This window comes from Sceloporus undulatus, chromosome 6 (genome assembly GCF_019175285.1).
Source record: "Sceloporus undulatus isolate JIND9_A2432 ecotype Alabama chromosome 6, SceUnd_v1.1, whole genome shotgun sequence".
Classification (NCBI taxonomy): Eukaryota; Metazoa; Chordata; class Lepidosauria; order Squamata; family Phrynosomatidae; genus Sceloporus; species Sceloporus undulatus.
Window position 1 is genome coordinate 69,965,925 of NC_056527.1, and position 27,619 is coordinate 69,993,543.

Sequence of the window (27,619 nt, forward strand, 5' to 3'; positions counted from 1 at the left end):
TATAAGACTACCCCTCTTCCAACGCACACCAAATCAAAATTTAAAAACATCAGATTTGATTTCAATATGGTAATTTTAATTCAAATGCTTATGACATGCAGGTAATTAGCAGGAAACCTTGTTGTATACAAAGCCTGCTTGGACTGGTCAGCTCTCCCTGCCTGCCCAGCCCTCCCTGTCTCCAAGATTTTCTTCTACCGTACTTGTACAGCACTGCCCTTTCATACAGTCACTACATATGGAGGGTATGCGGCCACGGATGTTTTTGAGCTCCCCGCACCATATGCGGCAACTGCAGATTTTCCAGTCTGGCTCAGAAGTTTCAGCCATATAAGATGATACCCAGCGTATAAGACGACCCCTGACTTTTGAGAAAATTTTCCTGAGTTAAAAAGTAGTCTTATATGCCAGAAAATACTGTGCCTTATTGCACCTTTCTGCATTGTTGTGTGTCCTACCTCTTTCAGATGGAGGTAGGAGATTGGTTGCCATGGTAAAGGATGCCTATGCAGCACGGGAGTTCAGGGCTGATCGAAGACATTTTCTGCCCCAGGTACTGTAGTAGATAGCACACATTCCAAGTCAAACACATATTATGCAAGGCACCATCTCTCTTTGTACAAAGCCTTGGATTAATTTCTTAGCTTTGCTAAATTACCTCCAGTGGATTTGAAATTGTAGCAGAAAATATGAGAGCAGAAAAACAGTTTGGTATGAATAGTGTGTGTGTCTGTGAACTTAGATCTCACCAATTAATGTATACATAGCAATCTGTTTTCAGGCCTTATAATCTAAGTGTTGCATTCTCTTGTAGTATGAGTGACAAAAAAGAATGCTAAATATTATCTGCAAGGCTAATTGAACTGAATTGTTTTATATGCTAAAGGCAATCTTGTTCCCCTCATTCTTTATTAATTGACAACTGTTCGTGAATGCTTCATGGATGTGATATGCAGTGGTTTGTGGTGTTTAAAATAATGCACATTTATTGCTAAAGCCAAAGACTGGGATTTTAATGGAACACATCTGTTAAAATGTGTCAGATTTTTTATTGTTTGAAGTGTTTCCTGAAGCCAGGTATAATTGATTTACTGGTCTTTTTTGGCTTTTGTTAAAGTAAACAGAGTAGGGATTTAAGGCATGCAATGAGATGAAATATATTGTCCTTGTGACATACAACAAAAGATTGTATCAGTACTGCTGAGAAAAAAAAATCACATGATCTGATTACATTGCTATTTATTTGTCTCATTTCATTGGCTGCTGCTTTCAAGGAGTGAATTGCCATGAACATTATTATATTTGTTGTTATGTACCATGTTTCAGGCTGCTCTGAGATATGAAGTCAGCTAAACAATTCTTTAAAAAAAATTCTTTCTTTCTTTCTTTCTTTTTTTTTTTAGAGAATGGAAAGAATATTTTAATAACAATTTGGCAAAAAAAAAATCACAATTTTTGAACTAACAGGAAGGAAACTGAAAGATGAAGTATATATGTATATGTGTATGTGCATATATATATATATATATATATATATATATATATTAAAAATACTTTATTCATAATACAAAATACAAAATCTTGCAATCATAAAACAATGGTATAAAAAAGTTTCATGTCATTAAAAACTTTCCTTATTAAAATTTTACACAATTCAATTTGTTTAAAATAAATCTGACCATAAAGAACAGTGGCTAGATGGAGGAGAAACAGATGTAAAATTTGTATAAATGTAATCTATAAGAGGAGACCATTTTTCCTGAACAGTTCTTTGATTTTGTTGTTTTGAGTTATATTTCATATTATATATTAAATTCTCCATAAGCCATTGATCCCAAACTCTTTTCCACCAGCTATCCAGGGATACAAGACCTGTTTTCCAATTATTAGCCACTTCTAGATGAGCTGCTGTCAGCAAAAAAAGATATCAACTTTCTGTTTTTTTAAGATTTATTACCTTTTGTGTATATTGAAAGTAACAAAAGAGCTGGGCAAAAAAATATTTTTGTTTTGTAATTGAAGCAATTTGGTTGATCACATCGTGCCAGAAGTGGATAATTTTGGAACAGTATAACCACATATGGATATAAGTCCCTAAGACTGGACAACCTCTCCAACACAAAGGTGATACAGATTTTATCATCTGTGATTTCCTAATAGGAGTCAGATACCATTTATGTGCTAGCTTTAAAAAGTTCTCTCTGGTTAAAGCTGATCTTGACTTCAGTACAGAAGATGACCAAGTAGCCCACCAGTCTGATTCTGGAATTGGTATATTTAGTTCACTTTCCCACAATGTTTTGATAATATGGTATCTTGATATGAATTCAACAAAATGAGATGATATATTTGGGAGACTGAACCTTTACTATTTCCAACAGGATCATTGCATAAAATTTCGAAGGTAGTCATAGAGCTCAATCTTTCCCCTTTCTTAAGTAAGCTAGAGGAAAAAGTTTTTATTTGCTTAAATTGAAACCATGAGATCAGTAATGGGTCTAGAGTTGATGCTAAATCTTCAACTGCTTTGAGTTTATTATTCTTAAAGAGATCTTTAATTTGATAAATCCCCTTTTCTTCCCAACCTTTATATTGCCAAAATTTATCCTCATGAAAAAAATTTGGATGATGTAAAAACAGACAATTAGGTGACAAATCTGGAGAGAGAATATCTTTCCCAGATCTCAATGGTAGTTTTAAACCAAGGGTTGTTTAGCCCTTTAATCTCCTTTCCTGATACTTTAAAAAAAATTACTGTGGAAAGTGTGTACATCTATGTTGAGTTCCATTTTTACCCATGAGATATTAATACTTTTTTTCATTAAAGGGATCGCCTGAGACAATGGAAAAGCTGTAAAATATAATTGAAGATCTGGTATGGCTACCCCCCCCCCCCCCCCATTTTTGAGGGGAGGAATCTGATAGATTGAGAGAAACAAGGTTTTTTATTATCAAAAATATATGTATTAATCAATCTTTGCCACTTTTTAATTCTCAAAGTCAAAGGAGACATAGGTATCATTTAGAATAGAAAAAAAAGGTGTGGAACAATAAACATTTTCACAAGGGCAATTCTCCCTAAAATCGACGGGAATAGATGTTTCCATCCTTTTAATTTTGCAATAATCCAACTAGTAACATTTTTATAATCACGTGGAATAAGTTGGTTAATATCATTGGTCAAATATATACCCAGATATATAAAGCTCGATGGGTATAATTGTAAGTTTGTTAACTTTTGCAGTATGTTCTGCTGATCAGAAGGAATATTAAAACATAAAAGTTTAGATTTTGTATAATTAATTCGCAGACCTGCAAAATAGTCAAAAGAATCTAAAATAACTTTTAATTCCATAAAAGATTTATGAGGGTATTCTAAAAAGAATAATATATCGTCTGCAAATAAATTTAATTTATGAATTTTGCCTCCGATCTTTGGACCTAATATATTAAGGTTACATCGAATGAAATTAGCTAGAGGTTCAATTGCAATGGCAAAAAGAAGTGGGGAGAGGGGACAGCCTTGTTTTGTCCCTCTTTGTATAGGGAAGGGCTTTCAGATTAGTTTATTGATGATAATAGTTGCTTGGGAGCCACTGTATAACGATGTCAAAACTTTAATAAATCCTGAAATTTTTTAAAAAATTCTTTCCTTTTATTAGTAATTTTGAAAAGCTCTTACTCTTTTCCAAACAATGATCAAGAGATTGCTAGTGTTTCTTTGTTGATTTGAAAGGACCTTTTTTTTTTCTAGGTATACAACAAGGAATTGTCTGCAATGAATCCTTCATGTTGCAAAACTTGCCAGTATGTGGGAAATCCTTTGAAGAGATGATGCACAAAGTGGACTCCCAAAAATGGTGCAATCTAACAGAATTCATCCTGTAAGCTTCCCTCTTTTTTGGATGTAGAAATATTAACTATTGAGAACCATTATAGTCTTCTTAACCCGACTGGCCAATCTGAGGCATGGCAGGGGGTTGGACTGGATGGCCCATGTGGTCTCTTCCAACTCTATGATTCTATGAGGTCACAGATTATGTGACCCTTCTATGAGCATAGTCAGGTTAACACTTGTCTGCTGGGCTTTTCCCTTTTTCTTGATTCAGAACAGTGAAATCAAAAGCACTTTAAGGTATGGCATGTGTATTGTAGTATGTATTTGGACTTGTGCAGATTTGTGAAATATATTGTTCACTGGAACTTAAAAAAGTAATGTTAAATTCCAATAGTCTCCAAAATAAACAAAATCTATCTAGTTGGATACTGGTCTCCTAGGCATTTTACATAAACACATGCTTGACAGCAAATGTTTAGAATAAGGTTGCGATTCCATGACCACATACTTGTGAGCAAGACACATTAAACTCAGAGGAACTTGTTTCTGAGTAGACATACCTATTTTTGTGCTACTAGGCTTTAATTTAAATATGATTAGCATGGAATACAAATTGATTATTCATTAACAGTTCTTTTAAATGTTACTACAGTGCACCTTTTTTTTACACGAGGGATCCGTTCCAGACCCCCCGCATAAAAAAATAATGTGTATGCTCGAGCCCCATTGAAAATAATGGGGCTTGTGCATGGCAAAGTGGCACATGTGCGCATGTGCGCACCCCATTATTCTTAATGGGATATGCTGCCCCGTGCACCCCACACGCTCCTGCGGGCTCCCTAGTGGCTTTCCCCATTTCCGAAAGCCATGTATGGTGCGTCCACGTATCACGTGGGCGCACTGTATTCTGTTTCTTCATCTTCGATAATAATAATAATAATAATAATAATAATAATAATAATTTATATTTCCTGCCTCTCCCTGCAGATTGAGGCAGGATTACAACATAAAATATAAATACACAAAAGTACAAAAGCATATTAAAACATACATTATTTTTTTTATTCATTAAAGTACTTATACCCCGCCCTTCAGCTCTAAAGGCTCTTACAATTATTATTTTTAATTAGATGGTTCCCTGCCCTCAGGCTTACAATCTAAAAAGACACGACACAAAAGGAGAAGGGAATGGTGGGGAGAAAGGGGATGAGGTGCAGCAGTTCTTCTTTCCCTCTGAGGCCTGGACCAAGGCAGATGAACTGGAGGGAGGGCTCTGCTTCTTAGTTCAGGCCAGGCCTGATGTATTAGGAAATGACATGTATGTGACCACAAGAGAGAGCTGTAGCGGAACCTATTACAGTTCCAGTGGCAGTTGACACTTGCATTATGGAATGTTGATGCTGTCAGTCCTTCTGAGAGAGAGTGTCAGTTATGGCAGTTGGTGTTAGAGTAACTGCCTCTCTGTTTTTGTTGTTATGGTTGTTTGGTTGGCAAAGTAACTTATTTATTGAAGTAACTTATTTATTAAGAGTCGTAGGAAGCCCAAAATCTGGAATCAGAGGAGGTATTTGAAAGACCGGATCTATATCATCCAGTGGTTGGGAGTTTGTTGTTCTTGGCAAATAACACAAGACCAGACATTAGCTTTGCGGTAGGGTTGCTCAGTAGAAGAGCTTCAAATCCTAGACAAGTAGACTGGACAGCATTGAAGCGAGTAGTGCGATATTTGAAGGGCACAAGAAACAGATGCTTATTAATAACAGGAGGAACGTCAGAATGAGAAGGTTTTGCTGACAGTTCTTTTGCATCAGAAACAGCTGACAGAAAGTCGGTAACTGGTTTAACAGTCAGCTATGCTGGTAGCTTGGTTATTTGGAGGTCCAGAAAGCAAGGATGTACCACACTAAGTACAACAGAGGCAGAGTTTGCTGCGTTATCAGAATTAGTAAATGAAATTCAGTGGGCTAGACAATTGTTAAAAGATCTAGGAATGGAATGCAGTGAAGCAACAGTGGTAAATGAAGACTCGCAAGCATGCATTGGCATGGCAGAGTCACAAAATTTATAATGTAGAATCACAGTGAGATACCAAAATGTGAGAGAACATGTACAAAATGGAACACTAAAGCTACAGTATATTAGCACGGAGGACAATGTAGTGGACATTCTCACAAAATCTTTATCTATAGAATGGCACACAAAATTGGCCAACAAGTTAGGTTTCAGTGATTAAGCTCACAGTTAGTAAAGTCATTTGGAGGGGAATGTTAGGAAATGACATATATGTGACCACAAGATAGAGCTGTAGTGGAACCTATTACAGTTTCAGTGGCAGTTGACATTTGACACTTGCATTATGGAATGTTGATGCTGTCAGTCCTTCTGAGTGAGAGAGTGTCAATTATGACAGTTGGTGTTAGAGTAACTGCCTCTCTGTTTTTGTTGTTCTGGTTGTTTGGTTGGTAAAGAAACTTATTTATTAAAGCCCTCATGTAGAATGAAGGCTTGAAGTGCTCTTGTCGTTATTTCTCAAGCCAGGAGCTTAAGGCAGTTTGCAGTGGTGAATGAATATTTTTCTTCTTGGCCTGAATACTCTGAATACTCTTCAGATTCCTTCTCCCCGGCGTCCTGTCGACGTGGTTCAACTCTGTATGTGGTCGTGGTGGACACAGCGCTTCTTTCCACGCCCTAACATGATGTAGCTGGCAGGCCTCACTCTCCCTCCAATGATGTAGATGGCAAAGGGAGGGCTCATCCGCTTACTTTACACCAAGCCCTATGGAGCTGGCAGGCCTCACTGTCCCCCTGATGATGTAGATGGCAAAGGGAGGGCTCATCCGCTTACTCTCGGCCAGGCCCGATGGAACTGGCAGGCCTCTCTCTCCCTAACCCTCCCACCATTAAAGATAATAAAATTCAATAGCAGTTAAAATAATTACATCAATAGCATAGCTTAAAACAAGAAGGAAAAAGTGATTAGGTTGAAGGCAGATGGGGCTATCTTTATTTGGGAGGTCAGTCTGGGAAGGACCGCTGGAAGAGATCCATCTTGACAGCCTTTTTAAAGGCATCTAAGGTGGTGATAAGACGGATCTCTTCCGGGTGGTTGTTCCACAGTTTAGAAGTGGCAGAAAAGAAGGTCCTGTGGAAAGTTGCACCAATCTGGTCTTCTGTGGCTGAAATAAGTTCTTCTCAGAGGATCTGAGAGTGCAGGATAGATTATATAGGAAGAGGCATTCCTGCAAGTTGCCTGGACCTAAGTCATGTAGGGCTTTAAAGGTGATGACCACCACCTTCTACTGCACCTGGAAGCTAATTGGAAGCCAGTGAAGAGATTTTAGAACTGGTGTTATGTGGTTGAACCTGGATTTCCCAGCGACTAGTCTGGCTGCCACGTTTTGGATTAATTGAAGCTTCCAAATTTGGCAGAAGGGTAGCCCCATGTAAAGTGTGGTGCAGAAATCAAGACGAGAGGTTACCAGTGCATGTACCACCACTTCTACATCCCCCTGGTCCAGGCAGGGTCGCAGCTGGTGTATCAACCAAAGTTGATAGCAAATGCTCCTGGTTGTCACATCTATTTGAGACGACAGCTGAAGAGACAAGTGCAAGAGCACTCTCAAGCTGCGAGCACAGTCCTTTATCAGATGTGTGACCCTGTCCAAGACTGGTTGGCAAATCTCCATCCCCGGATTTGGGGTTCCTATAGCGAGTACCTCCATTTTTCCAGGATTCAGTTTTACTATAGCTTGTTTTGTACAAATGTAATTTACACATCTCCATACTTTCAGGCAAAGATGTCAAAATTTAAAACATACATTAATTTGAAACAGTAAGCTATAATCCAGCTACAATTCATGGGGCTGATTACAGTTGGTTGATTTTAAAAAAATCATGACAATGATACGTCACTTGCATGTAAGCATTCACAATGTGTAAAAAACTGAGTATTTAAATGCATTTATTAATTTATTTATTTATTTCCAGCCAAGGCTTCATGGTGAATTACAAAATATAAATAAAACAAAGTTAATCTTGGAAAAATGGAGGTACTCGCTATAAGAACCCCAAAATTGTATTTACAGAAGTTAAAACAGTTTGAAATGCATTTAAGAGATAATTAAAAGACAGAGAGAAAACCAGAACATACCACATTCAAAACACCCTTCTGCCTAAATAAAAAGCCAGCCAAAAGAAAACGGGGGGAGGGGGCAATCCAACGTCCCATGAAAGAGTATGTGAAAGCCTGGGAGCAGCCACTGAGAAGGCTCTCTCTTTGCCTCATGAAATGTGTCTGTGATGGTGATGGGGCAAAGAAAAAGCCCTGCCTTGAATGTTTTAAAATTTGGCCCAGCTTGTATATCTTACCTTTTATCTTACCTTTCTTTCTTCAGCAATATACAAGTGTAAACAATAACCTTTTCTTTATATCCTTCTCTGGATCATCTGTGGGAGCGATTCACGGGATAATTTACCCCTGGTTTGTCAGCATACTTGGCAAGAGTTCTAAGTCCAATGTTCTTTTTAGTTCAGTTCAGTTGGAATTGAAGCCTAAGGGACTTTCTGCACTTTGGAGCCATATGGATATGGAAATACACTTCCCTTAAATCCTTAAAAAGGATGTTGACAAGCTGGAGTGTGTCCAGAGGAGGTCAGCCAAAACAGTGAAGGGTCTGGAAACAGTGCTTTGTGGGGAGAGACACAGGGAGCTGGGTATGATTAGCATGGAGAAAAGAAGGTTAAGAGGCTCTATTTAAATATTTGGTGTCATATTGAGGATGGAGCAAGCTTATTTTCTGCTACTCCAAAGACTAGGGCATGGAGCAATGGATTCAAATTACAGAATCATAGAATCATAGAGTTGGAAGAGACCACAAGGGCCATCCAATCCTACTTCCTGCCATGCAGGAACTCTCAATCAAAGCATACCTGATGGCCATCCAGACTCTACAGGAAAAGAGATTCCACCTTAACATTAGGAGGAACTTCCTGACAGTAATAGATGTTTAACAGTGGAACACATTCTCTTGGAGTGTAATGGAGTCCCCTACTTTGAAGATAACTGTCATCCTTCGGCCTATGAGGGAGAGAATAGTCTGGCCCAGCTCCATCAGGGCTAGCCTGAAGAAAGAGGTTCCTCCCTCCATAACTGTCATCCTTCGGCCTGTGAGGGAGAGAATAGGTTGGCCCAGCTCCATCGGGGCTAGCCTGAAGAAAGAGGCTCCTCCCTCCATAACTGTCATCCTTTGGCCTGTGAGGGAGAGAATAGGTTGGCCCAGCTCCATCGGGGTTAGCCTGAAGAAGAAGAGCCCTCCCTCTGGTCCATCTGCCATGGTCCAGGCCTCAGAGGGAGAGAAGAAATGCTGGACCTGATCCCCTCCCCCCTCACCATTCCCTTGTCCTTTTGTGTCGTGTCTTTTAGATTGTAAGCCTGAGGGCAGGAAACCATCTATTATCTCCTCTGTTGTAAGCCGCCTGGATTCCCATTGATTGGGCGGCATATAAATAAATCCTATTATTATTATTAGTATTATTAGTATTATTAGTATTATTATTTTTAAACAGAGGCTGGATGACCATCTGTTGGGGGTCCTTTGATTCTGTGACCCTGCATTGCAGGTTGTTTGAGTTGGTAGTCCTTGTCTTTTCTAGCACTATGATTCTATGATATCTAAAACAGTTGATTCCCTTATTGCTTTCTCTACATTTTGAAGAATGAAATTACCTTCCAAGCAAGTGAGAAATTTGCTAGACCTTAAATTCTTGGCTGAGTTTGACTTTAAGCAAATATCAGGATAGTTAATCCTTAGCATCACTACTACATTTCTCCTTTCTGAATATGTCGTCATCTGTTTTAGAAAGTCATAATCCAATTCCTCAGTCTGACTAGGGTGTGCTTGGTAAACTCCTACAATAACATTACTGTTGTTTCCTCCCCCTTTAATTTTTATCCAGCTGTTCTCCACCTGGCTTCAAGGTTTTACATCCTGGGTCTTTTCACAGCTGAAAACATTCCTGACATATAATGCTATTCCTTTCCTGTTTGGCCTATTTCTCCTTTTAAAAAATAAAATAAATATTAGCCATATGTTCAAGTAAACATAAAACATATAACACAAAACATGAACATAGAAACATGGACATGAACATATTACCATCTTCATTATTTTATCTTTTCTATATCATCTTTCTTTCTTTTCTTTTCTTTCTTTCCATTACAACCTCCCCTTTCTTTCCTTTTCTTTATTAATCTTTATCTTCCCTCTCTTCTCTTCTTTTATCTTCTCTTATCTTCCTCTCCTCTCCTTCTTTCCCTCCATCTCTCCACTAATTCTCTCTCGTCCAGTTTCATTCTCTCTCCCTCTTAACTATCAACCCTTTCTCTTGCTCTTTCCCTACTCTCTCATTTTTACTTATCCACAGGCAGGTGATCCTGGTCAGTTGAAAGACAGATTTGGGAATAGGGATTCAGCCTGTGTTAGATGGAGTTACGCTTCCCTTGAAGACTCAGGTTCGTAGTTTGGAGGTACTTCTGGATTCAGCACTGAGCCCAGGTATCAGCGGTGACCAGGAGTGTCTTTGCACAGCTAAAACTTGTTCTCCAACTGTGCCCGTTCTTGGAGAAGTCAGACCTGGCCATGGTGGTACATGCCTTGGTTACATCCTGTTTGGATTACTGTAATGCGCTTTGCGTGGGGCTGCCTTTGAAAAGTGCTCAGAAGCTTCAGCTGGTTTAAAGAGCTGCAGGCAGGCTATTAACTGGAGCTGGCAACAGCATATAACTCCCTTGTTGCAACAGCTCCATTGGCTGCCAGTCTGTTTCCAGGCACAATTCAAAGTGCTGGTTTTGACCTATAAAGCCCTATACAGCTTGGGTCCAGGCCATTTGAAGGACCGTATCTCCCTATATGAGCCCCCGAGAATATTAAGGTCATTGAGAGAGGCCCTTCTCTCTGTCCCATTACCCTCTCAGGCACATTTGGTGGGAAGAAGAGAAAGGGTCTTTTCAGTGGCTGCTCCCAAGCTCTGGAACTCTCTCCCTAGGAAGGCCAAGATGGCTCCATCCCTGCTGTCCTTCTGGTGGCAGGTAAAGACGTTTTTATGCCGCCAAGCTTTCACATGACATGGATGCTGTTTTGTTTTTATTTTAAAGAGTTTTAAACTTTAAAATTTAATAATGTAATGCTTTTAATTATTTGAACTGTTTAATTGTTTTTTAAACATGTATTTTGCCTGTTTTATACTACAGTGGTACCCCGGGTTACGAATTTAATTTGTTCCGCGGCGCCGTTCGTAACCCGAAAGATTTCGCAACCCGAAAAAAGGCTTTCCGCTAGCGCTGGAAAGCCGCGGCTTTTAAATTTCGTGCTAAAAAGCGCCGAAACACACCAAAAAAAATTTCGTAACCCGAAAAAAACATCGTAACCCGGAACATTTTTTTCCTATCTATTTTTTTCGTATCCCGGAAATTTCGTAACGCGATCAATTCGTATCCCGGGGTACCACTGTATTTTACCTTGGACTGTTTTAGATTTGTAAGCCGCCTTGAGTCCCTGTACTGGGAAGAAAGCAGGATATAAATAATAATAATAATAATAATAATAATAATAATAATAATAATAATAATAATAATTCATCTTTCCAGAAAGTAGGTTACATTGGGGTGTGGTGGCGGCGATACTAGGGTTCCAGACTGCGCAGCAACTGCATGGTCTGGAACCTTAGTATATAATGGCGGTGGCCTGATGGCGGCATCCCGTCCGCATGGCCACCACCATTTTTATGTAATGGACGCATAGCGTCTGCACATTGCAACATGGCTGTTATGTTACGAGTGTGCCATTGGCGTACTCGCGACGTAACCCGGGTGCCAGTAAAAGAACTTGGAAAAACTGGGTTCTTTTATCTCTGGAGGGACGTTGCACAGTCTAGCGGCTGCGGCGTCCCTCTGAAGTTAAAATGGGCACCTGCACACTGCCGTTTTCGGGCAGTCTGTACCAGGCCATTATCTTTCAATTAGCAGTAGCCCATTATCTTTTATCTACATTTGTTGTAAAACTCATTCCCTGTTGAACACTGTGGAATGTATAGCTAAAGGCTGATAGACCAGTACCACCTTGCCAGCTTTAGGGTATGTTGAGTATTTGTGCCTTGTTCATCTCCACCATTTCATAAAAGTCCCATTTATAAAATGGCAAGGGTCCATGACAACATTAGATAGTAAATTGTGTTTTAAGCAGGTTGGAGGACTGGAATAAAAAAAATGCAATTCAATAGAAAAGATTTAGAACAGGATGTTTTCTTTAGGTGGAATATTCGTAGTTCTTGCAGGTGTGGGCTGGGAAGGAAAGAGTGTGCATTGGGACAATTACAGATCAACACTGGCTCCTTCATGTACATTGTTCAGAATCTTTAAGACTTCATTTACCCTCATGACAGAATTATCATCAGCTGCACTATGTTAAATCCTTCTTCCTTTTGCTATAAATGTTATTCTGCTCACACCTGTGTTTATCTGCAAGGAGTAATGAATGGAGCAGATGTATTTGTGATGTGTTTATGACAATGAAGACTAATAATAATCATGGTGCAAAAAATATATCTTGACTTTCAGTGACTTTGATCAAAAATGTTTGGGATGATGTGTCTGGCATTTAACAGTGGAAGTGTTTGCTTTTAAAAGAAACAATTATTCCTAGTAGCTAAAAAGCTCCATCAGTGTTGCAAAATTAAATTTTATGTTGACTGACTGTAATGTAGGAATAATGATTGAATTAGGATGCATAGTGAGTCCCATGTAGGAAAAAAGCCTTTTCAGACTGTCATTGGCCTGGTACATACCGGGCTTTGCAGCATCCTCGTCACGTGCAAGGGTTGCCTGGGGGGGCGGAGTGACCACATGCCCCACAATCCTCGCATGTGACAAGGGCATAACAATGGTGGCACCCTGTTTACATGGGCACTGCACTGGTTACGTAAGTGCCGCGCGGCATTTATGTAACCAGTGCACCGGTGGCGCACTTGTTACACCGCCATAACGGCAGAAAAAGAATCCACTTTTGTGGAAAGTCGCAGTTTGGCAGCTGAGGCTTCCCTCCAGCAGAAAAATAGGCACCAGGAGGCCGCCCTTTTTGAGCGGTCTGTACCGTGCCCTTCTCGTGCCACAAATAGAGTGTCCTAAGCGCCTCCAGAGGTGCGATGACATCAGGCGTGCGCCGAACCATTAGGACATGGCGCGTGCATGACAGCATCGTCACGCGCTGCGTATGGATGGCACCCTCCATACATAGTAGGGCTGGGGAGCATGCAGTTGCTGCGCACTCCCCAGCCCTACTTTTGGCCCCAGCACGGTACTTCCGTGCCTTCTATACTGAGCCTAGATTGCCACAGAAACGAAGCCAAGGAGAAAGGGGCCGAGCAGTATGGCTGCCCTGGCCCCAATCCACCGTGGAAAGGGGCGGCTGCGGACCACTCCTTTTCCGCGGTATGTACCGAGTCATAGTGGCTGTTCCCTGGAATGAGGATGAAGAGATTGAAGTTTCCAAGGCCAATGGAAGGCTTTTTTATGGAAATAATAATGGTGTGGAATTTTCATTAGAAATGCAGTAGGGGAGAAATCGGTTTCACTCTGGGTCACTGCACATTGTGGTGTTATTGAAATAAGGAGCATGACAGTCACTTCACATTGGCCCCACTCATCTACATTAGTTAAGACAAAATTATGTGATTACTAACAGAGCATCAGGGACACATTTAATTTCTCCCTATATGTAGTTTAGCAAAAAGACTTTTCCTAGTATTCTGAATTTGAAAATTGAGTATATTTCTCTATTTTTTACTTGAGTTTTGTTAATATATGTGTATTATTCATTTCATTTCTGTCCCGCTTTCTTCCAGAAAGGGACCCAAGGTAGCTCACAAATAAAACCATTTTATAGTTTTACTATAAAAAATTTAAAAAGATAATTAAAAACAATTAGCTAAAAACAGTATAAAATTACACAAACATACAAATGTTAAATACATAACTAAAACACCCCCCCACATAAAAGCCACTCAGAAATGATTATATATTAAAAGTCTGCTTGAGTAAAAACATCTTTGTGTGCCAAAGGAAAGCAGAGAGGGTGGCAGCCTAGCCTCCTGTTTACATTCCAGAAAGTGGGAGCATTCCAGAGGGAGCAAGCACACGGGAGCCCTCATGTCCTCACCAAGTGAGCCTATGATACAGGACCAAGAGAAAACCTTCCCTCATAATGTTAAGACTCTTACAGATTCCAGTCTTTCAGATAGATTCTAGTCTTTCAGCCATGTGGAGCTTTATAAGTCATGAGCAACATTTTGAATTGTGCCTGGAAATAAAGCTGTTTCAACAAGGAAGTTACATGCTCCATATAACTGGCCCTAGTCAGCAATCTGTCACATTTTGAACCTGCTGAAGTTCAGCCTTGAGAATAGAGGGTTAAGAGGTGATATGATAGCCTTGTTTAAATATTTGAATGGGGGTCATATTGAGGATGGAGCAAGCATGTTTTCTGCAGCTGCAGAGAACAGGACCCAGAGCAATAGATTCAAACTACAGAAAAAGAGATTCCACCTCAAAATTAGGAAGAATTTCCTGACAGTAAGAGCTGTTTGACAGTGGAACACATTCCTTTGGAATAATAATAATAATAATAATAATAATAATTTGTTTTATTTATATACCGCTATTCCAAAGATCATAGCGGTGAACAGCAAGTAAGCTAATTAGCAAGTAAGCTAATTTGCCCCCAACAGTCTGGGTACTCATTTTAGCGACCTCGGAAGGATGCAAGCCTGAGTCGAGCTTGGGCCCTTTTGCTGGTCTTGAACTCGCAACCTTGTGGTTTTGAGTGAATGGCTGGAGTACAGGCATTTAACCACTGCGCCACCAGGGCTCCATTAATGTGGTGGAGTCTCTTATTTTTGAGCCTGGATGACCATCTGTTGGGTGTGTTTTGTGTGTTTCTGCATGGCAGGGGATTGGACTCAATAGCCCTTGTGGTCTCCTCCAACTCTGATTCTATTATTCCCTCAGTCTAGACCAGGGGTAGGCAACCTTTTTGACCCGGGGGCTGGGTTGCTGTCCCTCAAACAACTGGGGGGGGGGAAGCCAAAAAGTAAATAATTAAATAATTAATATATATATATAAATAAATAAACCGGGACAAATGTAAGACAAAATGTTCAAATGGAGGACACTTTTTTTAAAAAATGGAAGACACGCAAAAAAAATTGCTATTTTTAAAAAAATGTTAATATAAATGCATGTTTCTGAGGTTTCTATAGACAATTGCCCACTGCTTGCCCCCCCCCTTTCCCGCCTCCTCCTGATAGGCCAAAGGCCCCTTGCCCTTGTGCGAGAGGCCAAAGGCCCCGGCAGCAATCGGCAGCAGGACCAGGCTGGGGCCAGTCCCAAGGCCTTGCCGGGCCGCATCCGACCCATGGGCCGTAAGTTGCCTACCCCTGGTCTAGACACTACACTCCTATTGATGCAGCCTAGAATTGAATTGGCTTTCATAGCTGCCACATCACATGCTGACTCTTTTTTTTAATCAAGTAATAGAATTCCAATTGACAGATTATATAGCAGGTAACACCAAGGCCCTTCAGGCAAAATCCCCGCTTTGCCTCTAGACACCTTTAAAGTGATTCACTGTAAACTAAATTAAAATGACATTTTAATTCTACAGAGACAGGTCTCACTAAGATCTCAAATGACCTTTTACGGGCCAAAGCTAATGGACTTTACTCTGTTCTCATCCTTCTTGATTTGTCTGCAGTCTTTGACACCCTTGATCACAACCTTCTAGTTGATATACTCTCTGACCTTGGGTTCTCAGACTCTGTTCTCGACTGGTTTAGATCTTATTTGTCAAACAGATCTTTTGCAGTGGTCACAGGTAGTCATCCTCTGTTCCCTTATCTGTTGGAGTTCCCCACGGCTCTGTTCTGGGTCCCCTTCTGTTTTCTCTCTACACACTGTCCTTAGGTAAACTCATTCGCTCTTTTGGTTTTTCCTACCATCTGTATGCCGATGACACCCAGTTGTATCTTTCCAACCCTGACCTTTCTCCAAGTCTTGAACAGCAAGTTTCGTCTTGTTTCACAGCTGTCTCGCAGTGGATGCACCATCGACGTTTGAAGCTCAACATATCCAAGACGGAGCTTCTTGTCTTTCCTCCTAAGCCCACCCTTCAACACTCCTTTTCTGTCTCTGCGGACAACTTTTCTATTCAACCAGTCCAGCAAGCCCACTGTCTTGGTTTTATCTTTGACTCTTCTCTGTCGTGTATCCCTCAGATCCAGACCACAGCCAAGGCTTGTAGATTCTTTTTATACAACATTGCCAAAATCCGACCATATCTCTCCGCCTCTACTGCCAAGATCCTGGTCCATGCCCTAGTGGTCTCATGACTTGATTACTGTAACATCCTTCTGGCAGGGCTTCCTCTTTCTCACCTCCGTCCTTTAATTTCTGTCCAGCATTCAGCTGCATGCATTATCACATCCACCCACCGCTCTGACCACATCTCTCCTGTGTTGGCATCCCTTCACTGGCTCTCTCTCCCTTTCCATATTCAGTACACGCTCCTGCTGGCGACGTTTAAAGCCCTCCATGGGCTGCCCCCCTTATTTATCAGACCTTCTTTCTCCTCACCTTCCCACCAGGGCCCTCCGTTCTGGTAGTCAAAGTCGGCTGCCCCAGCCCAGGATTTCCTCTGCCCCATCTAGGATTCGCCCCTTTTCACTCGCTGCCCCTCACTCCTGGAACCTTCTTCCCTCGCGAGCAAGGGTCATCACTTCTTTAACCAGCTTCAAAACGGAGTTGAAGACCATCCTGTTCAGAGAAGTGTTCCCAGACATTGCGTGATTGTCACTTGCTATATGATTTTTTTTGTTGCCTGTTTTATTGAACCATTTCCTGTATTGCTATGTGTTTTATTTGTATTATCCTATCATTTCTTAGATTGTACGCCATAGGCAGGTTTACTCTTTTATATTTGTTGTTTTTATGTACAGTGCTGTGCAAATCTACAGTGCTATATAGATGATGATGATGATGATGATGATGATGATGATGATGATGATGATGATAATGATGCAGTTCACTTTGGTTGTCAGGGCCCCACTTCACTTTGTTGATTTATGTCTACCAACATTAAGAATCCTAGCAAAATCCCTGCCAGTTGGAAACAAGATATTGTTGTGCCAATTTATAAGAAAGGTCAAGCCACCGATCCAGGGAATTACAGACCTATTGGCCTGTTATGAATAATGGGAAAGTTACATGCACATGTCCTATGTAACAAACTGACTTCTTTTTTGAACTGTAAGGGGTTATTCAGATAGTGAAAACAATCCAGTTAGAATCCGGGTTTAAGCTTTGCTGTGCACATGCATTTCAGATGTATCTGATTAAGTTTTTGGGTGCTGTCAAAAACCTATTTAACCTGGGATAATCGATGTTGAGGTTTAATAGGAACACTTCTGGAGGGAGTTCAAATTTACTCATAGTATCTTACATATAACAGCCTGTACTTTTTGCCTGTAATTTTTTACTTTGGGTCATGACCACCAAAGATGGAAAATGTTCCTTTTCCTTTGCCACATTTCCAGCATCTGTTTGAGTTGAGTTTTTAAAAAAATATATTTTGTGTAATCTCTCTGGTGTCAGATACCACCCAAAATATATCTTGTAGTAATTTTCCCTTAGGGCTTGAGATGCTGTGTATTTTACTCTCTTTTTCCATGTACACTCCAATTGTTCCATCTCAACGGTGTGTCCCAGATTTTTAGTCCACTGAATCATGTTTTCTTTTACAACCTATGATTCCATTTCATACCTTAATAAAATCTTATACATTCTTTCTACCAAGCAACCTGTACCTGTGCTTAGCAGATTTACCAGTCTATCAAGTCTATTCCTTTTGTCCTCATATCTAACAGGTACTTTTCTTTTATTTGTCTGAAGAGAAACCAATTATGGTTTTACCTTCCCCTCTAACTTCCTCTAGTGATTTCAATTCTAACTTTTTTCCTTGTTGTCATTTTTTAAATAAGTCATTATATGACCACCATTTTTCATTTAGCCATGGGTCACTCTTTAAAAGTGCCTCATTGGGTAAAGCCCAAGATAGAATTTGTTTACTTAAGTATGTGTAGACACACCCAGCTAAAGATGGTGGCAGATTTGGGTGTGCAATGCCAGTACCCTGGTGAGATCAAACTCTTCTACCCAAAAAGGCTCTGATGCTGAGTGTAAAGTTCAAAAAGGGGGATGTTTAATTTAAAGAACAAAAATAAAGAGTTTTCTCCTCCCCAGCTCTAGATAAATGATACTTTACAGTTTGGCTTTCAGCAATCTTCCAGATGTCATCTCTCTGGGTTTGATCTCCTCACTCAATGGAGCTGGTGCAGGGTCTTTCAGCTCCGGAATTTTTTGACTTGATGTAGATAACTAAACTGGCTAACTGATTTGGCTAACGCACTTGGTTACTAAATTGGCTAAAGTGTGAGAAATGCCTTTTCCGGCTGTCTGGGCTCTGACCAATAATCCACGACAAACTTCAGGTAAAACAGAAAGTTTATTATAAAGATTAAGTAGAAGCATTCCTGGCCACGTCTTTGAAGAATCTGAGGCACACAAAGGGGAAGCCTTAATTTAAAGCAACCAGTGACTACCACTCTTTTTTTCCTTTCCCTCTCAGATGTTTTCTCCAAATCACCCCCCCTCTCAGTGGAAGCTTGGAGCCCTACATCAAAGCAACCCAATGCAGGCATCATTTGGTCTCCAGGCATCCTCTGTCTTGGGAAAGCTATTGATGCTTAATTGATTACTTGTATCTGTGGAACCTCTCTCAGTCGTAAATCTTTCCCAGGGTGTGAAACATTCTTTGTCCGGTTAGCCTATGTTTTGCTTACGTGACACATTCGATTACAAATCATGGCTGCAGATGGGCATTTCCCATAATGCTTATTCAATTGAGTCCTACAGATACATACCTTTATTTAATCCATATATATATTGCTAAGACACTTTAAGATTTATATTTATATAAGAGAATATATATATAGAATATATATATATATATACGTGTGTGTGTGTATATATATATATATATATATATATATATATATATATAAATATAAAATATGTTAACTACTAAATATGATCAGCTTTAACCAGTCTGCCTTCAAACATTCCAACACATCATACAACAAGGTGAAGGTTGTATGTACCTATCATCAATGTGCATGTAACTAATTACTAACTTAGATGACTTAATCTAAACTCTTTACATCATCATGACAGAACCCCGAATGAATAAATGAATGAAGGGGTTCTGACACTGGGCCTGTTTGCCACCAAAAGACAGCTCTCTGCCTGCTCACAGCAAAGACTGCTCCAAACTAAAAGCCTCAAGCTACAACAGAACATGCTGGGAAAGGGCAAACCAAACCTGGAAAGAATGCAGGGGATCCTACAGCTCCTCCTAGAACTAATACAATGAACTTTCCTACACTAAAATATTCTGTGGCCTGAACCAACACGAAAGAAAATGCCGGGGAAGATTCAAATAGTCCTGGCAGGACCTCACACTCACCGCTCAAAATTTCAACAAAGTTTTGCAACTTTATGACCTATCTTATCCATTTATACAACAGATCAAAAAGTTCTATCTAACACTTAACAGAGTAACTAAGTCTGTCAAAGGGTCTTCGATACTTGACCACTTTGTCTTCGCTTATAGTTCCTATGGTGGCTGTCTCTGAAAGTTGCAAAATGGATGCTTCTTGATGTTTGATCTAGGCTCTATAGGAACATATTGTCTGGGTAAAGTAAGGTGTTCAGTGTCTTTGATCTGAGATGCCCAGGCCTTCCATGCTAAGTCAAGGGCTGGGGACAAATATTCATTCTCACAGATGGCTGGGAGGGAAAGGCCAAAGAGCTTCTCTGATACAGGAGATGCTGAAGATGGTGGTGCATTGTCCACTGGAGCACCTCCTCCCCGCCAGAAGGCCCAGTTTATAATGGATCTTTTCCTTTTAAATGGCTTTTGGCTCATCTTATTCAGCTCATGGCCAGTGGCCAGACGACTTGGCTTGAGAATGAACTGGCACTGAAGCTCACAGGGCAGCCGTTCCATCAGAAAGGCCCCCTGAAGGTCCAGAGGGCAGACACAGTCTTTTGATCCCAGCATCTGAGGCAAAGTGTCACGAATGTGGCTCATTTTGATTCCAAATGGATATTTGTGTTCAATAAGGGGATACGGAACTTCTTCTTTCCCAGAGTTCACCCACAGCAGATAGTCTTTTTTACAGCCATTAATTTCAAGCTGCTGCAGGGCCATGAGGATCACATCATTTGCTGTGTCCATGTTGGTTACGGTTAAGGTTTTTGAATATGCACAGTTTCCAACATCCTTTGCAATAATCTTCAAGGGAATGCTCTTGCGGTAGTCTTTTGCTTTCTCTTCCTTTATTCGACTTTGAAAGGAAGTCAGCCACTTCTCTTTCTGTTCCACAGAACTGAAACTAGCAACGCAGTTAGTGGTGGGCCATCCTAAAACAACTTTTCCAGGCTAGCACTGCCCTTGCAGATCTCTTCCATGTAAGATGCTGTCCACGTTTCGGAAAGGCATGCCTGACTCCTTAGTTTGAAATGCAACTGTGACTTGGGTTTGGCAACCACGATGATATCAGTGAAGAGGAATAGGTGACGTTCCTGGGTCTGTAGACCTGTCTTTAGACATGTCCATCCAGAAGGACATGTAGACATGTCCATCCAGAAGGAATATTCTGGTGGGACAGAGGAAGGACTGTACAAGTGGACACATCTCTGGACTGATGGGGGAGAAGCAAACTTCCCTGGCGCTAGAGTCGAAAACTATTTTCACCTTTTCTGGCTTTTGTGGGTGAGTTACCTTATAAGAAAACACCTCTCTTCCCCACATCTCCTGGAGCTGAAAGGGTAGTTTTTGGAGCACCTGTCGCTGTGTGATGTATTGATCTAAACAGGCTAGACCAGGTAACTCTGGATTACATTTTGCAGACTGAAGTTCAATTAAAAGATGACTTAAGTCCCAAAGTTGACTTGAGGATTGGGAACTTTGACTTGAGGATTGGGAACTTATACAGCCGGTTCAGTAAAGATGCTTCTATTTCTGTTGATGCACCATATCGCTCCTCTAATCTGTTCCACGCTGTCTGCAACGCCTTAACTGGGTCTGAGACGTAGGCCGTGTAGATTCTCTGGACCTGAAGGGATGAGTTGGGGCCCAACCATGCCATGAGTAAGGTGAGCTCCTCATCTGCTTGTAGTTTCAAATCTCTAATGGCTCTCTGAAAAGTTACCTTTCATAAGATAAAGTCTTCAGGAAGGTCTGAGAATTTCTGGACTCCCTTGTCTCTAAGGTCCTTCCTGGGAGTTTTAAACAGCAGGGAATGCTGTGGATATAGTATATCTTGATTCAAGTAAGGCCTTTGACAAAGTCTCCCATGACATTCTTGCAAACAAGCCAGTAAAATGTGGGCTAGACAAAGTAACTGTTAAATGGATCTGTAATTGGTTGACCGGCCGAACCCAAAGGGTGCTCAACAATGGCTCTTTTTCATCCTGGAGGGAAGTGACCAGTGGGGTCCCACAGGGCTCTGTCCTGGGCCCAGTGTTATTCAACATCTTTATCAATGACCTGGATGACAGAATTGGGAACATTCTTATCAAATTTATAGATGACATCAAATTAGGAGGAATAGCTAATACTCCAGAGGACAGGATCAAAATTCAAAATGATCTTAATACATTAGAAAGCTGGGCCAAAGCTAACAAAATGAAATTTAACATAGAGAAATGTAAGGTACTGCACTTAGGGCAGAAAAATGAAATGCACATATATAGGATGGGGGACATCTGGTTGAATGAGACCACATGTGAAAGGGATCTGGGAGTCCAAGTGGACCACAAGTTGTACATGAGTCAACAGTGCAATGCGGCAGCTAACAAGGCCAATGTGATTCTAGGCTGCATCAACAGAAGTAATGTCTAGATCAAGAGAAGTAATAGTGCCACTGTATTCTGCTCTGGTTAGGCCCCACCTGGAATATTGTGTCCAGTTCTGGGCACCACAATTCAAAAAGGACATTGAGAAACTGGAGCGTGTCCAAAGGAGGGCTACTAAAATGGTGAAAGGTCTGGAAACCATGTCCTATGAGGAACAACTTAGGGAGCTGGGGATGTTTAGCCTGGAGAAGAGAAGGTTAAGAGGTGATATGATAGCCCTGTTTAAATATTTGAAAGGATGTCATATTGAGGAGGGAGCAAGCTTGTTTTCTGCTGCTCCAGAGAACAGGACCTGGAACAATGGATGCAAGCTCCAGGAAAAGAGATTCCACCTCAACATTAGGAAGAACTTCCTGACGGTAAGGGCTGTTCAACAGTGGAACACACTCCCTTGGAGTGTAGTGGAGTCTCCTTCCTTGGAGGTCTTTAAGCAGAGGCTAGATGGCCATCTGCTGGGGATGCTTTGATTGTGATTTCCTGCATGGCAGGGGGTTGGATTGGATGGCCCGTGCGGTCTCTTCCAACTCTATGATTCTATGAGAACTGAGCACTTCTTTAGACTCGTAACGAAAACCAGAGATAGTGACTTTAAAACAAGAACAAGTTGAGACTCATGGACAAGACACTCAGGACAGTGTTAATGATAGTGACACTGAGGGTGGTCAAGGCATGTTCATGACACCCATGAGGTCTCAGAAAGGAAAATTCTTTGTAATAAAGCAGGCACAAGCCTCTTCTGTGACAGCAGTCAAAAAGAATTGTAAACACTCCAGAAAGGTCCAAGAGAACATACACAGAGCAAGAGGGGGTGAAAAACCCAGGGCTCTGGCATTTGTGGCAGAATGTAGCCAAGATATATTTGGTGGGTTGGCAAGGCCTGTTGGGCAAAAGAAATCGAGGATTGATAGCACCAGGGAAGGCAGAGCCAGGTGTGCCAATAGCATGGGCTATTGAGTAATAAGAAAAGGACAATGTAGCGGACATTATCACGAAACCTGTATCTGTAGAAAGGCACACGTAATTGGCCAACAAGTTAGGTTTCAGTGATTAAGCTCACAGTTTGTAAAGGTTAAGTGTAAATGACACATGGGACACACCACATGTCATTTTGAGGGGAATGTTAGGAAATGACATTTATGTGTTCACAAGATAGAGCTGTAGTCGAACCTATTACAAAACGCCGCTTCCCCGCAGCCAGAAAAGGGGTGTCCCTGGGGCTTCAAGCCCCAAGGACACCCCGCAGCGGCGGGGAGCAGAGAAAGGGGCCGCTTGGCCCCTTTCTCGTTTAGTCCGCTGGGCGCAGCCGTCTGAAGGCTGCGCCCAGCGGACTAAACCCGGAAGGAGCTCCGAAATGGAGCTCCTTCCTGCTCCGCGTCCAGGGCGCACTAAGCGCCCTGGTGCGGAGCTACTACGTCATTGACGCGCCGCCCTGTCTAGAGGCGGCGCGGCCATGGCGTACTCACGGCGGCGGCCATGCAGAAGGGCCGCCGCCGTTTAGTGCGTGTTCGCCATGCACTAGGGTTAGGGCGGTGCAGAAGCACCGCCCTTTCGTAACCCTAGTGCGTGGCGAACACGCACTAAACTGCCGGTGTGTAACCGGCCATTGAGTTTCAGAGTAATGGAAGAATGAAAGGAGGCAAAATTTCACATGCTGGATGATGGTCAAATACTTTTATTTCTCAAAAAGTTCAATGCATTTCAGCCTTACCACCAACTGGCCTTTTTCAGGAGCAATTCTCAGACATTTCTGGAATTACAATCTGTATTCTTTATAGATGTGGACCTTTAAATCAGACATGCTGAGAATTAGCAGTTAGCAGTAAAATATATGCAATTCACTCCTATGTTGAGCCTTTAGGAATCAGTACATTTTAAAATAATTATAATCCTTTGTGCTATATTTTGCTCTGAGGCTATCTGGCTCCCCTTCAAGAAAAAAAGACCGAGCGTACTGCTGACAAATTCCAAAATTCCAATGGATTGAGCTGTGACGGTATTGACATGGATTATTTTTGCAGTGCGGATGCAAGACTCAAGGAAATATACAAGTCCTTCCGACAGGGCTGCATTTTGATACAATGCTGTATCAAAAACTTTGTCAGACATCCTCAGCAAATCTTCTCTATGTTTTTTAAAGCTGATTGAACATGAATATGTCATGCTAAGTTGAAAAGAAGGAAAGAGTTGTCAGCCGAGGTTTTTTAATTTGTTCAAAATGAAAGTATCTGTCATATTTATTTCTGTACTCTTTTTGTTTTTAGGTACTACAACAACTTTACACTGTGTACAGAACATAAGGCTTTAATAGCAAGATGCTTTTGGCCTAACCCTCTTGCTGAGGGCTTCATCACTGAAATCCATAGACAGTTCTTTTCAAATTGTACTTCAGAAAAAGTACACTGGGAAGATCCACCGGATAAAGTTCTCATCACCTTGATTTTCATACCAGTTCTTCTGACAGTTGCCATGATCGGTCTAGTGGCATGGTGCAGCAAGAGAAGTGACATTTTGGTGTAACTGACCTTATCACCATTTCTTATTATAGTATGTCCTCTTCTACCACCACCACCACCATTTTGTTTAGAATGATTGACAGAAAATAATTATACATTTTTTTCATGGAAGAATTTTAGACTGTGTAAAGGAATAAAGGGGGAGGGTATTTGTGTAGCTATACGAGTCTACTTCCTATAGCCTTTATTCTTGAAATACCAATATCATTTTGACAAAGAACAGAATGACTGATGATCACATTTTTAATGGGAACCATATGGATTGAGCTGAAAATATTATCTGAATTTGCTGCCTGAAGCTGATCCTCCTAACAACCTAAAGATGACACTGTGTATTGCAGATCAAATACAGTTATTGTTTTGGATTTAAATATGAATGAGTCTTGTAAGTATGAGCCTTAGTGACTTAATCATACTTTCCTTGCCAAAGAGATGTAAACCTGAGAAGATTATTGCACCGGGGTTAAACCATTCCCCGGTGCGTTCTAACGGGGGCGCGCACGGAGCATGATGGGAACCCGATGGGGCCCAGAACACTAGTTTACTGCACACAGGAACGCTGCCACCGCTGCCGAGCGTTCCCATCACGATCCCATCTTGTTTTTAAACTACAAATTTTATTGTTAATTTTACGACACTCCCACCCCAGGAGGATTTCAGGGTTTTTTTTTTGTGATATACATTAAACAGACAAATTAATGATTAAGAAAATACTGCAACTATGTTAGTACTTTCAGACTATTGTGTATTGGATGTTACTTTCTGTACCTGGAGCTTGGAAATGGTCTTCCCAGACAAACTTTCATATACAGTATGGGAAATTAAGTTCTATCAGCAAAAGCTGTACACCATTTTTGAAGATGCATTTACATTTTAATGTGACATGCTAACTTCCCAACAGGTTGTGTTCTCACCATAAGTATCAAATTAACCAAATCTGAAGTGTTCTCCCAGCTAAACATTCTATTCTGAGTGATACTTTTTTCAGTTCAGCATTTTTCTTTCACAGCTTATACAAGTAAAGCTAAAACTGCTACCAGCTCTTTCTAGAAATCTGTCTGCTATCTACAATTTCCATCTAGTGCTCATTCTACATCCCCATGCAGGTACTCTCTCTGAGACACATTTCTCATTCTATGTTAACATGAAAATGTTCTTTGTGTTACTACTATTTTTCTGTAAAATGACATGAGGGAACTATTTCCAAAGCTTTCTGGAGCAGTTTGACATCCCTTTCAGTTCAGCAATGCTATGATTTCTAAAATACATCTCCACAAATTTCCTTGTGTCTTATATAAATGTCAGCAACTGGCTCACACGGTCTTCATCAACAAAGTCAAAATGTAGAACAGAAGTCTAAACTAGAAACTTTATTGAAAGAAAGAAACTGTATAAAGGCACAGTTCATGGCGTCATAGTCAGATCTAACTTATCATAACAATTTGACATCCCACCCCACAACAACCCTCATTGGTTAACAGTTTCCCACAAAACCCTAATTGACAACTTAATTATTCAGTCAGCCCAAAACTCACACCAAGTTTTGAGAACCACTGCATGGACAGTTAATTCCCACCAAACTTCCCCACAACAGTGAGCTAAGGGCTCCCTGCTCACACCACCTTATAACCTTGAAAATCACAACCAAAAGTATTCATAACTGGATCAGCAATATTTCCAAGAACATACATGGATAACAATTCTAAACAACACTCTTTCATTTAGCTATCCCATCAGGCTGGGCTAAGTAGTGAGTGATCAAATAAGTCCCAGCTCCTTCAAGGCTGTGAACTGCCAAAGTTGCCCATTCTTACATTCTTATGTTCACTCCAGGAATTAACTCTTTAACCAACTCTAGAGTGCATGAGATCAAGGGAATCCCATTTCCTCCAAGATTGCAAACTGTCAAGCTTGGCCGGTTACTATGGTTACCATTCCTTTCCCTCTGCATTCTTCCCCCCCCTTAGGTCCACACAAAGGATTAACCCTTTTGCCACCCAACTCTACAAGCTTAGTCATCCCCTTCTCCCAATATATATATCTCCACTATCACATTTTCTGATTCATATATTTATATTCATATCAGATTCTTTCATATTGCTCTAGCCACTAATATGAAAGAATCAAAATATCCAACCACAATTTATTAAAGAACCCAAATTTTACATTCTGGTTCTGATAATAAATTAATCCCTGAGCCATACAATGACTGTTGCTTTGAGCAAGAGGGCTTTTTGTTGGCCTCTCTGCTTTTCACTTGGGCAGAAGGGCCAAGATGAATTACATGCAGGGGGTAAGGCAGGAGGTAATTTAAGGTCCAGTTGCCATCCCTCCATTCTTTTTCTACTCCTGTTTACAGAGACCCACCCACCCTCAGTGCAGTATGAGCATTACAGGTCAGTTCCCGGCTGGGTAGGAATCCGCCCCCCCCCCATTTACTTGGAATTTTCCATCTTTCCCATACTGTCCCTCTTGGCACTGACAATTGGCCTGAGGTGGTGTTGGTAAATAGGCTTCCACTTAGCAGTTAGTGGGGGGAGAAGGTATGAAATTGTTGTGCACCTTAGCACTCCATTGTGATGAAGGATTGGGTTCTGCTTCTATGTGGCATGGGACTGGGGGGACTGAGGAAGGAGTCTGCCCTTGGGATTGATCTGGGGGTTTCTCCTTTTTGTAAGTCATAGGATTTGGGAGAGAGCACTAGAATTGTGGCTTTCCAAAGATGACCATCTGAGATAATAAACAATACATTTGGATTGCCCTTGAGGTCTGGTGTTTTATTCAAGGGATAGCTGGGGAAGTGTCATAGGGTGACATGTGGGCCTCAGCTGGAGTTGCTCTCCCCTTGTTTGCTCATCTCTTTAAACATTTAGATAGGTTCTAGGTCAATAAAATGGCCCTTGTTTAACCCAATGGCTTGTGTCTGGTCTCATTATTTCATGAGTGGTCACCAAAGACAGAGATAACAGAGGCGATAAAAGGATCATATTGCTACCTATGATCAGGTGCATCATTAGGGGTTCCCCAAACATCTGTTTTTGTACAGAAATAGGGTTACCATAATTCTCTTCCACAGAACTGGGACAAAATGTAGGGCAAATGTGGGACAAATGGAGGATATTCAAGAAAAATGGAGGACACGACCAACTAAAAGCCAAAAACATTAATAAAATAAATATTAAT

At 41.0% G+C, this 27,619-nt stretch overlaps 1 protein-coding gene across 1 annotated transcript in view; it reads left to right on the top strand.

Annotated features, from left to right (window-relative positions):
* RAMP3 (receptor activity modifying protein 3) overlaps positions 1–27,197 on the top strand; it is a 56,000-nt gene extending 28,803 nt beyond the window's left edge. The window contains exons 2-3 of the mRNA XM_042476261.1: positions 3,755–3,884; positions 24,185–27,197. Of these exons, the coding sequence (XP_042332195.1) occupies positions 3,755–3,884; positions 24,185–24,440 (386 nt within the window). The 3' untranslated portion in view covers positions 24,441–27,197. The remainder of the gene's footprint in view (positions 1–3,754; positions 3,885–24,184) is intronic.
* Positions 27,198–27,619: the final 422 nt, after the last annotated feature.